Below are 13,865 nucleotides of genomic sequence, written 5' to 3'. Positions count from 1 at the left end.
CCACCGCTTTTACCCTAAAATGCTGATCTTATTAGCAAAATGAGAGATTAGAGAGAAGGAAGGATACTTTCTCATTTGGTCTTTGTTTGGCCAGCATCCCACAATAATTCCAACACTTTGGTTTAATTAGTGGAGTAAGGATTGATCAGCAACAAATTGTTTCTTTCCCTCTCATGTGCTTAGTGACCTGATTTACTTACTCTAATTATAGAAGCCATCATTCATGTATTTGTGCGTACAAGTCAGCATTACAAACACAAGCCATATATATATTATAATAAGAAGGAGAAGCAACATTACAACTTGTATGCTTATCTCCATTTCCATTTGCAGGTTTTTCAATTCTTAATTTAATGCTTACATTTATTAATTTAATAAATGCACCCCATGAATTCTGATGTGTTTGAAAACATTGCTTTTACCAAGTATACCTTGATTTGGATCATTTAAAGGGACAGTTCACTTTAAAATGTAACTTTCCATATAATGTATGTGTATAAAATATTTTGCAACTGGTCTACTTTTTTCTTTATTCCTACAACAACTAATGAGATCCATTCACTTTTTTTAGTCTTATTAATAAGTTACCAAATATCTTTTTGTTAAGACCCTTTCCTATTCAATTTTCAGTCATTCAGCTGCCTGGTAGCTACATTAAGTTGGGAACAAGATTATGACCTTAAAGTCAAAATGGAGATCTGCAGAACAAATACGGGGTCATTTATGAATACACTCACAACTGGTGCCGCTCAGTGTGTACCTATTAACACACTCCTGCACTTCCACTTGCCAATGCGTCCATCCTGCCTCTTCTGATAAACAATGTGCAGCTGCATCTATTGACACTGGGGAACCCTGGAGCTGCTTCCATCTAGGTCCAGGCGGTAATTTTGTAAATAATTAAGTAAATAAACGCTATATCACATAATTATAGCCACAAGATTAAAAGAAACAGAACAACAATAATAGTCTTGCAGTATTATTTTCCCCATCATGAATGCTATTAAGTTAATTCCTTGGTGATATTCTCCATTGCTGGGTGATATTCCCCTTTAAATCAGACTGCTAAAGACTAATCAAAGATATCAATCAGCTAAACTAAAAAAAAACATTAATCATGCTGAAACACCATGATTTGGATTAAATCTTTTGTTTTCCAAAGGCATGGCAAATTTTGAATAATTGTTTAGGAACATAGCCAAATATGCTTGACAAAGGAACAGTACGTACTTTAGCTCCAATTTTCCTTTGCAGCATGACAATTCCATTTTTATAGGTGTATTTGACAACTAAGTAATTACTGTCTACTGTAGCTTGTGTCTGTCTTACAATTCATAGGTATAAGAGTGCTAGGTGCAGCTAAATAATTGCTAGATGCCCATAAATAGGCTGAAATTAAAATTCATTTGGGCTTCCAAATGCTTTTTTATTTAAGCCTGTTTATGCCTTCTACTGAACCTACTGTTTGTCATGAAGCCCACTGTCAATCTTTTTTTACCTTGCTATGCTACAGCAATGCAGAATATTTTCCAGCATGAAGGCCTCAATGCTTATTGATATGATATTGTCTAGTAAAATATATGATACATGTTACTGCCACAGGGAAATTATAGATCAAATATCTGCAACTTGTGACCATCTCTGCACTGAACTGCCCCAAACCTCCAAGTTGTACTGAAAGTGAACGGGAGCTGCAGTTCAGCAATGTAGCAAGAAATTCTTTAGAATGTGAGAAATGTTAAGGCAATAAAAAGTCAAAAAGCAAATATTAAATGTAATATTAAAAGCTGCTATCAGGTCCCAATCTGTGATACTGTGTTACTGCTCCTGGGCAAACTTAGTGCCTTTTATTACATAAACCACTACATCTTACAAGTCCAGTGACTTTGTCACTGTGTTCCTGTTGTTGATAGCAATCTGATATGTGCAACTAGCACTTTAACAAGGCACATTTCATCTTCACCAGGTACTAACAGAGAAGCATCATTACCATTAATAAAGAAAAACAAAATTAAAAAAGGATCGGCAGAACTGTTTCAAAGGGGAGGAGATGCTTATTTCATAGAAAATGCTTTCGGAAAATAAAGCCCATAATGGTGAAATTAGCATCAAAGTATAAAGTTAAGCTCTATTCTATTAGACTGCGTCCAGTAGAAAGCCAAGGAATCAGGTAAATGGCTCCTACAGGCTTGGCTGTCATCCATAAGCGCTCATCCATTAATACTTGGTCTTTAGCAACACAGGTCCCGTGGCTTTAAAATAGCAGCAATTCACCCTCTGCTCTGGTGCACGAAAAGTCCTGGATTTCTTAGCTTTCATACGTAATTATGATAATCTGACTGTCTACTGGATCAGCCTTTATAGCATTTAGTTAGGTTAATTTTATACACACCGCCTTCTATAGTGCTTTACAGAGATACAGATTATCCTTTGCCATAAACAAGCCCCAATAGCCTTTTCAGTATGTTATTGGCTGCACAAAGATGTAAATTATGGACTTTCAATAGTAATTACAAAGCGCTCAATAGTTTTGTCTATATTTAGCCTTGGGTCCTGTCTGATATTTCGGAAGCTATTTATCATCATTATTTACAAATTCATCCAGGCTGCTTTCAAGAACATCTGTACCAAAATGCAGTCACCCTCAGATTGGAGATTTAAAGCAAAACTGATCTGCATCTAAATTAAGTACTGGTTTCCTGAAATACAAACATCCTTGGCTTGTGCAGCTTGTGTTAACTTTCCATAGACCTTCCATTTTCTTTTTTCTGGGTTACTGGGCTTCCTTGTGCTTCATGCTGATTGGTGGGGCTGTATATTGCAAAAAGAAAGACTAGCTCCAATAGCATGCTAACAATAAGCTAAGACGCTTAACCTTAAAATACATTTTAGTATGATTTAGAGAGTGATGCTCTGAGACAATTTGCAATTGGTCTTCTTATATGTATTTTCTTTATTATTTGTGGTCTTGAATTATTTATCTACTTGTATTTCAGCACCTATCTGGTTGCTAGGATCTAAATTACCCTAGCAACTGGACAGCAGTTTGAATGAGAGACAGGAATATGAATAGGAGAGTGCCTGAATAGAAGGGTAAGTACTAAAAAGTAATTATGACAATAGTTTTTTTTTGCCTGCTGGGGTCAGTGGCCCCCATTTCAAAGCTGGAAATAACCAGAAGAAGCCCAACAATTAAAAAACTATATTAAAGAAAAAATAGAGTGCAATTGAAAAGTTGCTAAGGATTGCCCATTCTATAACATTCTAAAAAGTAACTGAATGCTGCACCACCCCTTTAACACAATGATAAAAACCCAAATGCATAACCAAGAGTTAGCGCTATGTCAGTTCATTTAGAGGTGTGTTAGTGTCACTTTAAGAAATGGCAGCAAATTGTAAAGAAACAAAAAGCATGATATGCCTCAAGTTTACATAAATCATGGTTGTACTATAGTTGCCATGGAATTGTAATTGCTTTAGGTACAACCTATTAGAAAAGTCATAGAGGAAATCCATTTAAGGTTGGGTGTCAATATCCAGACCTGGAGGGACATAACAAGCCAGGACTTCAAAATATCCCTGTAACACGACACATAAGGTCATTAGTAATTGTCTGCAGCACATCTGTCCTTAGCTGAGAGGACATTTATTTTAGAGAGCGAACTTGGAAACAGTTTGGTCAGTGAGTGTAAAGAAATATATGGCTTTCTGGTGTGCAAGAGTGCCAGTAAGGTGTTATGTGGCAGAAAAGGAGTTAAGGTTGACTCTTAAAAAAAGTGAGACTCTCTGGTCTCTATGTGGCTGTGGAAAAGAGAAGGATGCTCCTAGAGAAAGGCTGTGATTAAGGCAATGCTTTTGGTGGAGACAACTTTGATCTTGACTGCATGGCCTGCTGATCTCTATTATTGAACTGTGAGTAACAGGGTGCTAACCTTGTGGTGTTCCAGTGTCTGTGAGAAGGCCCTGGGCTAGTCAGGAAGGCTCTATGGTTATGTGAAAATCAAGCAACACAGAATACCAAGCATCTAGGGAGTGAATGCACCAAACTCAGCTAGAAAAGGCATAGATAAATATCACTTTTCTATGTACATACATTTCTCTTGCATCTCAAATGTATAAATAACCAAGAACAAAAAAAGGCAAGAAAGGTTCTGCACAGTTTCTATCACATATGCTATAAGACAAAATGAGAAGATTTTTTTGTATACTGATCAATTTCTTCTTGAAAAAATTTTAAGAAAATCTGCAGGATTTTTCCTGATCTTTAAAGAAATACTGTTATGCAAAACATGTTTTTTTCAAAACGTATCAATTAATAGAGCTTCTCCAGCAGAATCCTGCATTGACACCCGTTTTTTAAAATAAACAAACAGTTTTTTTATATTCCTCATTTCCCAGGGTGCCACAGCCATGTGACCTGTGCTCTGATAAATTTCAGTCATACTTTATTGCTGAGCTGCAAGATGGAGTGATATCACCCTCCTCCCAGCAGCCAATCAGCAGAACAATGGGAAGGGAGCAAGATAGCAGCTCCCAGTAGATATCAGAATAGCGCTCAATAGTAAGAAATCCAAGTCCGGCTTGGGACTCCTCCAGTTACATGGGAGTAGGAGAAACAATAGGTTACCTGAAAGCAGTTCTATTGTGTAGCGCTGGCTCCTTCTGAAAGCTCAGACTCAGGCACAATGCACTGAGATAGCGCCTAAACACCATTATTACAACTAAAAAAAATAATTTTTTTGGTTTAAGAATAAAATTTTAAATGGCAGAGTATGTAAACAGTGTAATTTAAAACTAAAAATGACATCATAAAAAACACAAGAAACAGAATCCCTCAACGTACTGCAGCCAGTTGATTCACTTTGATGTTTCAATCCACAAGTCTTTCTATAATGGGGAGCACCATGCCTTAGGGCTGATGGCACGTTTATATATTACTCAGTAAGTACCATAAACTACCCCTGTTACTTCCCACCAACTTGAATGGAAACCCACAGACAGCTCATGTACTAGTGAACACTATCTGTGTTGGGCAGAGCCCTATTCTAGAGGAGCAGACAGGGGTGGCATATGGGCAGGAGATGAGGACAGCGATGAGCCCCCTGATGCTGCATTGTACAGCTTACTCTGGATAACAATATCACAGTGCTGCCATTCCCCCAGGCAGAGGTGCTACCTGAAGGCACCCTTGTGCCCCTTAGTGCTCATAAACTTCTACCCAGGGAAAACCTAAATGACAGCTTAGACACCTTTTCATTGATTCAAGGCAAGAACCATGGTAAAAGTTACTGACTCTGCATAGGGTGGTGGTGTACGGTGTAGAACAGTGAGCTTCTGCGCTGAATTTCCGAATGCGTATTCATCCAAGCACTGTGTTGGTCAACACAATTAACTTGGATGGCAGAGAGATGTCCACATAGCTAAGGAATTACAACTTCCTCTATATATATTCCAGATTATGTCAATCAACAACATATTTAAATTGTTATTGGATAAAGGTAGAAAGAACTGCTTAGTGTCATTGCACCAATAAATACACCACTAACAGTTTAAAGGGACTATTCACCTTCATATTAACTTTTAGTATGTATTAAATTAGACCTATTCTCAGCCACTGCATGTTTTTTTTTTAATTATTAGTAGTCCTACTCCGCCCATGTCCAGCCTACTACTAAAAATACTATCCGGATGTCAAGGGTCGATGATCGCGACAATCAATAAACAGATGAACTGCACAGGATCAGTGTTATTAGTAATACTGTTTTTAATTGCTTATGTTGATTTTAGTCCCTCTCCTTTTGATCTTCAACATTATTTCCAAACTGCTGCCTAGTTACTAGGCTAATTAAGTCCTAGCAACCGGAGGGTACATTCATCATGCACACCAAAAATATGTAACTATTAAAGACTAATTGCAAATTGTCTTACAATACTACTGTCTACATCATACTAAAAGTTACTTGCAATGTGAACCACCTTTTAAGTACAATAATAGTTCTATGGTAGCAAAATCTTATGCTTATACCAAGGCTTACATGGGGTTATGTAATAAAAGGCACTAAGTTTGCCTGTGAGCAGTAACCCGTAACAACCACTCAGCTGGAAGTGTTTACTGGTCACCTGTTTAAAAGTATACACCTTATTGGTTGCTATAGGTTACTGCTCCTGGGCAAATTTAGTGCATGTTATTACATATGGGGGTTTGTATTCAGAATTATCAGCCGCAAAAGAGAACAAATATTTCTTTGGCACATATAACGGTTTCTCAAAACATCCAGAATCCCCCTCAACCCACTTGCCCAATGATGCCTATGTGACTTGTGTGAATACTAACACAGACACAGGCTTACAAGCTAAAATGTAAAAAAAAGCCCTCTTTACCTTTTATATCAGTTACTGGTTGTTTCGTTGGTATCTAATTTGTATGTTCAGTGCATATACCCATTTATTGTACAGTGCTTACTGCTTTATAAAAATGTGAGAACAATAGCAATACTAATAATAATAATAACAATGTGCATTTTTCATCAAGAATTTAGTAAAATTTTCCCATGCTGATATTTCCTTTTATTCCCATAGGCACTAGTAGTTGACAATTTCTATTTTGATGCTGCATTTTTGTGTGCAAAAACATAATGGGCAAAATCTTGTAATTACTAGGTGGAACTTGGTGACCACTTCTTAACCCTTTCCCCCCTGAACATCTCATTGCCCTAGAGGTCAGGCAGTCACACTACTGCTGGACTATTCAGTGCCACGGAAAAGCATCTTCTCCATTTATATGTGTTACAGATAGTAAATGTTTGTAACTGTACCTAGCATCCCGCTGAATTTCAGTACATACAATAACAACTTGCCCCAGTTTGCCAGTGCCTGTGGCATGACTGAGTTTCTCATTTTCAGTGCTTCCAGCTATGCCGATGTTCTGAATAATAATTCCAATTATAAACTTTTGAGATTTTGTATTTTTTTAACTGAATCTGGCTCAGTATTACAGAGATAGTGACCAACTGATCCTTCATGGTCATCTTAATTTATAGTATTTGGTATCTGTTTAATAACCAAGTGCAAGCAGTTTTCAGTATAATCTTATAAATGGCTTGTTAGGTTAAAGCATTCCTCCTTATCCCATTACACAGACTGATTTCTTTGTCTCTGCCCCTGACCCCATGACCCTTACCCTAAAAATCTGTGTTTGGGGGATGGAGGAGGGGGGCTGTGTCTTTTGGGGGGGGGAGGTGTGTGTTTGTGTATACATTAGAGTGCTGCCTGCACAAACACATCCAATGAGAGTGATGCCTTGTGCTTCCACCCTTTATACAGCAAATGAGCGCCTGCGCAATGCACAAGAATGCTGCTTAAGTGAAGACTTTGCTCCGCTGAATCCATAGATAACCCCCAAGCATTACATGGGCAGCATATGCTGAGATTCTAGGCAAGAAAAAAAAATGGCATCAATGTCCAAATTCAGCATGGGAAATGACATTTGTGTCTGGCTGCAGTCAAGATTTATTCGGGGACTAATGAGTAAAGTGCTGCATACATGTTGGGAATTTTATATGTGATTGGATTAGCGCCCAATGATGAAAAATTAAATTCTAATTTAAAATTAAACTTGAATCAACCAACAATGTCTATAGTTGGTGAAAGACTAGGATTCCATAGCATTTACACTGTAGGCTACACAACCATGAAAAACAAACTTGCAATATATATATATATGTATATACACAAGTACAATGAAGGCCAGCACTCACGGGGCTTTTAAAACAGCAATATCAGAAAAAATAAATGATTTGCAAAAAGTATTGTTACATGGTTTTTTATTTATCCTTATGCATACAGATGAAAAATATGAAGTTACATCCGCAGTGATAGAAAATGATACAAAGAATATTGTTGTGGTATTGTTACCTATGTTGCTAATTTAGTAGCGATATATGGTGAGATAAAATTACTAATGAGTATAATGAAAAGTAATGGCTTGCTTGTACACAATCCCCAAATAGGCCAAAAGAAGCTAAAGAGTATGGATCTGGTGCACCAGCAGAGTCTATCTAGTGGCTGACCCCCCCAACCCCAAAACAGAAGAATACAAACAATAATTATTTAGTGAGGATGTAATTTTACATAGTCCTGATGTGTTACATCTCTAGCCCTTGTGTAAGACCTTATAAGCAGGATTCCATGAAATAAATTATACCCAGTTTCCATTAATATTCTTACCATCAGTTTATGTAACAATGGGTAAACTGAATAAGGCCAGAGCTAGCTGATAAGACATCCCATAATCCTCTCTTCTTGTAACATATCATTGCTTGTGGCCCAAAGCCACCGTGCCTCCTACAAAATCCTCAGATCTGCTTTGGGGAAAGTTTTGCTTTGCATTAGATGAAGATGTACTAAGGTTTAACCTTCATAACTAGCCCTGCAGCTGCCTGGCAATATCTTGCTTCTGCCTGTGTGTGTATTCATAATGGATTTGATTAGGCTGGGAATCCAGTACTGGTATAAAATAGGGTTTCTGCATATTATCCAAACTATGATACATTTACAACATATCTCAGCCTCAATCTTTAGTATGAAGCAAAGAAGCATTTTATCTTTGCCCCCCCCCCCCCCATATTTTCAGGGACCCCTAGTGTAAACAAAGTTGATAAACATACATAGGAAATATTATACTATGTAAAAATGATTAGATACACTTTCATTAACTGGCATTTTCTGTGAATTGCAATTCAACAATAGCTGGATGGGTTCAATTTTACTCATTCCTGTTGTTTCCCTATTGGGGGCATCTAAACTTCCTGCATTTCCAGGGGGGTCTATATTTTCTAACTGTGGCCCTGTACTTTTCTAATTCTAATGATGGTAAAAATATGTTTGATGCTACAGTATCAAAAAACCTTACTTGCCAAAGGCTGATAGCAATCCCTGCCAAGTAAATAACATTGCACCATTGTAACTGATGCAAAACCTCAGAAACAACATTGTACAGTTCATAAAACGCTATCGTCGGTGTGTGTGTTTGTGTACTTCTATAAGGTGGCTGCATAATGGGAGAGAATTTGTCACACTGTCTCATTAAATAAAGCTTCCAGGGGCCAATCTCATCCTAAGGAATATGTGTAGTGTGTAATCTGGATGTTGAGCAGAATCTCTAAACACAGGGCTGAGTGTGTAATGGGAGGGTGGGGAGGCAAACTACCCAGGGCTCTTTCACACATTCATGGTGTGAAGAATAAAAAATGCAGACAGACAAGAGGATAATCAGTAACCCTTTGCCCAGGCAGAATGATATTTAATGGGAAAAACACATCAGTGGGAGTCAGTGATTACTGAATTAGAGGAATGGAAGATTCTTTTTGTATTCAGCAAGTGGGCAACCCTGCAGCCACAACTCTCAGCTCACACAGAGGGGTTATATGCACAATATCATGACAACCCAAACTGCCAGCATGTACTGCGCTGTTCTCTGCTAAATAACTTATATGCAAACAGCATGTTTCATGGCAGCACCTATAAGCCATTTGTCTCTTTTCTTATGCAGAGGGAGAGAGGGGAAGGGAGCTGTCTGTGCAACTTGGCAATATAATAAATAGTAATATTAAAATTGGCACAATGTAATATTTTGTTGTTAGCAGATAATACGTATCTAGGAGCCAGAAACGCATTGCTTGGTGCAATTAACCCGTGACATGCCATGGCCACCAAGACAACTGCATTAAATAGAAGCGAAATGGGGAATTTGGGATTTCTGCACCACTGTCAATACTCATGTAATGCGTTCCCGTCAGTTCCATTGGGTTAGGCTTGGGAAAGGCAGAGTTTATTCAGCGGTGCGAACAGCAGCTTGTTGCATGCGTCCCACTGAGCTCCGGGTTTAACCACATCTAACGTTCGCTCATCGGCACATCGCTGCCAACTTCCATGGGAATTAACAAGAACACGGTCGGTTCTAAACGTACACCCCAAGCACGTTCGATCTACCTCGGCTCAATCTGATCAGACACAACCCAAGCCTTTACTATTGCTGGGAAATTGCCATTAATAGGCTTCTGTTTGGGTAAAAGGGTTATGGGGGGGTTTATTGCAGGGAGTGATATACCATCACCTTAAATGTAATGGGGTAGGTGACAGCAGAAAACTATCGTTTTCCCTATTTGACTCTCTGCAGTAAGAAATGACCTGAGCTATTTTAGGTGGCTGTATTGCAACCACTGCATGTGTATAACATACACTCACAATTATAGGAGCCACACTCCAGCAGATCACACATTTCAGAGATCTTTTTAGTTAACAGACATAGGCGATCATTTAATCTCCCAACACAACACCAGCACTTACCCGGATCGGTGTGCCTGAGAGGGGTGCCCAGACACTGAGTAATGGGGTGCTCTGGCACCCAAAGGATTAAGAAAAACCCTGTTTAGGAAGAACCAAATGACTGTATTGGAGATTAGATTCATACCCATCTGAAACCCAAATGTCAGAATGCAAAGTGGTGCCCCTGGCAGGTTCCAATCTATACTAGCATCCTTAATATTCCCACAGCTCAGGTTGGTTGCACTTTGGTTAGAGGGATAAGAAGAGATAAGGTACTTACATTGAAGTGATATTCCTGGAGATGTCAGTGATGTTAACGATAGAGTTGCCATTGCTGGTCCCAGATTCCTGCCCTTCCAACAGGGGAAAGATATTCCCATCGTCCGGCTTCGTGCAGTTAATCTCGGTGCTGTTGCACACACAGTTAGCAGGGCAAGCCGACCCCAAGGAGTCCAGCCAAAGGCTCCACAATAGCAAAATCCGCCAGAAACTGCACTTGCCAGGCAGAAGCAACACATCCATTTCAGGCATCCGTTTTCCGACCCCAAAATATGGGGGGGAGGGGGCAGAATAGAAAAGGGGGAAAGGGGGTGAAGATGAAGAGCAAAGCTGAGCCTTTCCCTTGATCAGCAAATCAGATGGAAAATCCTCCCGCAGCCAAACTCATCCTGAAAGCGCTCCCAGTCCCAATCCACACAAATACATCATGCCTGGTGCCTGCCTGCTTGATCCCACAATATTGCCTTATTTATTTCTCTTTTTTTCCCAGAAGATGTTGCCAGACTTCTAAAGAACGCAGCACCAGATGAAGGAAACCAGAAAAAAAAAAGAAACCGAAAAAAAAAAGAAAAAAAATTAAAAAAGAAGACAAAAAAGCCGGGTGTTAAAGTCACCAAGTCCCACCTACTGGGCAGAATTCATACTGTCACACCTGCAAAAAAAACACAGAAAAAAGAGATGGGGGGTGGGAAACAAAAAGAGGGATCAGGAAAAAAATAGGAATGATACATAGACGGGATCAGAGATCAAACAGTAGCATTTGCAAGCTGATGGGATGCAAAATGACCAAGTAGCTCCAGTGTATAGGGTAAAAAGCCCGGCTTCCCCTGGCACAGCCAGTCTGAGCTTGTAGGATGTGCCACCAGGGTGAGGAGGAGGCAGATACTGCACTGAATCCGCAGAGCCCTCTCTCTCACTCACACACTCACACACATACACCAGGAGAAAATAAAGTTCAGCATCCCATTCCCACTTACTGGATATCTCTACCTGTCCTGGCTCCCCCTCCCCACAGGCAGCAATGGATTATAATGGCACAAGGGGAGCTCAGGGAGCTCAGTCATGTGAGAGCTTTGCCCCTCACTGAAAAAAAACGCAAGTGCTTTGGCTACAGCAGCACCAGGCTGGGTCTCAGAGCCTGGGAGCAATGAGGATGGAGGAGGAGGAGGAGGATGCTCTGCTTCTGAAATAATTAATATCCAGATCTGCATCAAATGGCCAAGAGATTTCAGGCATCATCGTGATAGGAAAATGGGGGGAATGGATAGACAGCAGCAGGGAGCCGCTGGAGCTTACAGCGCGGTATGCTAGGGACTGGACGGAGCGAATTAAGATGCATGATGCATTTTTGGCAAGCGTACCACCCTAAGTAGATCCCAGCACTGCTTCATTTCCCCTGCCCTTCATCACTGCTTCCTTGCATGCCGGGGTTATAGTGTGCTCTCTATACACACACACTGTTACACACACTGATACACACACTGATACACACACAGCACGACAGACAATGATTAAACAAGATGGACCTGCTGTAGGGGGGGATACAGGTGCAAGGGACTCTCAGAGCCGAAGATTGTTGATTCCACAGACGAACTGATGTCTCTTGTCCAAGGGAAGGAGGAAAAAAAGGTGGGAGTCTCAGCTGTTTACTGAGAGCCAGAGAATCAAAGCAGTGTGATCAGGACTAGAGAGGGAGGAGAGTGGCAGGCAGGCACATACACACACTCTCATACACACACACTTTTATACACACACTCTCATACACACACACTCTCATACATGCACACACTCTCATACATACATACACACACACACACACACACTTTTATACACACACTCTCATACATACACACACTCTCATACATACACACACTCTCATACATACACACACTCTCATACATACACACACTCTCATACATACACACACTCTCATACATACACACACACATACACACACACTTTTATACACACACTCTCATACATACACACACTCTCATACATACACACACTCTCATACATACACACACACACACACACTTTTATACACACACTCTCATACATACACACACTCTCATACACACACACTTTTATACACACACTCTCATACATACACACACACACTTTTATACACACTCACTCTCATACATACGCACACTCTCATACATACACACACACTCACACACACACTCACACACACACTCACACACATACATACATACATACATACACATACACACACACAACTCACATACCAAAACTAATTCTTTATGCAGTATCATGAAAAGGGAGGGTGTGAGCCTTAAGCAAATTCCCTTTTGCATACATTACCACTCTGTGCACACTTGTGGAATTCCCTCTGCAGAGCATATGCTGAATGCTCTCTCTCTCTCTCTCTCTCTCACAGACACACACTCACACACACACACTTACAAAGGCACATCCCATCCTTATTAGTTATTATTCCTTAGTACCTGCATATGGAGTGTTTTATATAGGTCATATACTGCTCCATGTTATCAGAGGGGTGTCAGATTGGGTGGGAAGTATTAAGGTGGGTGGCATACATTATTATCAGCATGCATGAGCTGAGGAGTGTAATGGTTACATAACTCCCCACCTCTGAGTAGCTTTTCATATGATTCTGTTCTTCTAGCTTCTCTCTTGCTCCTTTTTATTTAGCTGCTTCGGAAATATACTAGGGATGCACCAAATCCATAATCCATTTTTTTTTTTTTGCGTTCTGAGAACTACCAAATCTTCCACCAAAGATTTGTCTGAATACTGAAACAAATCCAAAGCCTAGTTTTCATTGTAAAATATGAAAAAAAATACAAAATTTGTTAACAAAAACATTACTTTGACTGTCAAGTGCTTTAAAAGTCACATGACTGTAAGCTGAGACATAACTACCCATCGGCGGAAGCAGGACCTGCCAGCTACCATGTTGTAAGATCCATTCACTTGTAGACATGGCAGGGAGGGGGGTCACAGTAACATGACGAGGAAGGGGTCCCCCAAAAGGTTTTTGCAGGGGGCTAAGAAAATTAAAGTTAATCCACTGATTTTAAGATTCAGTATTTTACTAAACACTAAAGATTCAGCCTAATCCCAGTTGTACCAAAAGTACTTGGATTTAGCTGAATCCCAAATCAAATTCTGGATTCGGTGCATCTGTAGAACTTACAGAATCTCTCATTAAAATTTAAATGGATTCCATAGGTTTGTCCAACATTGTTATTGTTAACAATATTAAAGAAACA

At 39.7% G+C, this 13,865-nt stretch overlaps 1 protein-coding gene across 4 annotated transcripts in view; it reads right to left on the bottom strand.

The window, feature by feature from the left end:
• ntrk3 (neurotrophic receptor tyrosine kinase 3) overlaps nucleotides 1–12,353 on the bottom strand; it is a 347,933-nt gene extending 335,580 nt beyond the window's left edge. For 2 of the 4 annotated variants that reach the window (XM_004912649.4, XM_031899232.1), the window contains exon 1: nucleotides 10,607–12,090. In XM_004912649.4, the coding sequence (XP_004912706.1) occupies nucleotides 10,607–10,857 (251 nt within the window). In that variant the 5' untranslated portion in view covers nucleotides 10,858–12,090. Of the gene's footprint in view, nucleotides 1–10,606; nucleotides 12,091–12,131 lie in introns of those variants that run through there. The other 2 variants (XM_031899231.1, XM_012959558.3) reach the window with 2 other exon arrangements.
• Between the last annotated feature and the right edge of the window lie 1,512 nt (nucleotides 12,354–13,865).

The sequence above is a fragment of the Xenopus tropicalis genome, chromosome 3 (assembly GCF_000004195.4).
Source record: "Xenopus tropicalis strain Nigerian chromosome 3, UCB_Xtro_10.0, whole genome shotgun sequence".
NCBI classification, from domain to species: Eukaryota; Metazoa; Chordata; class Amphibia; order Anura; family Pipidae; genus Xenopus; species Xenopus tropicalis.
The sequence above is the reverse complement of the archived record's forward strand: the minus strand, read 5'-3'. Positions and strand labels throughout refer to the sequence as shown.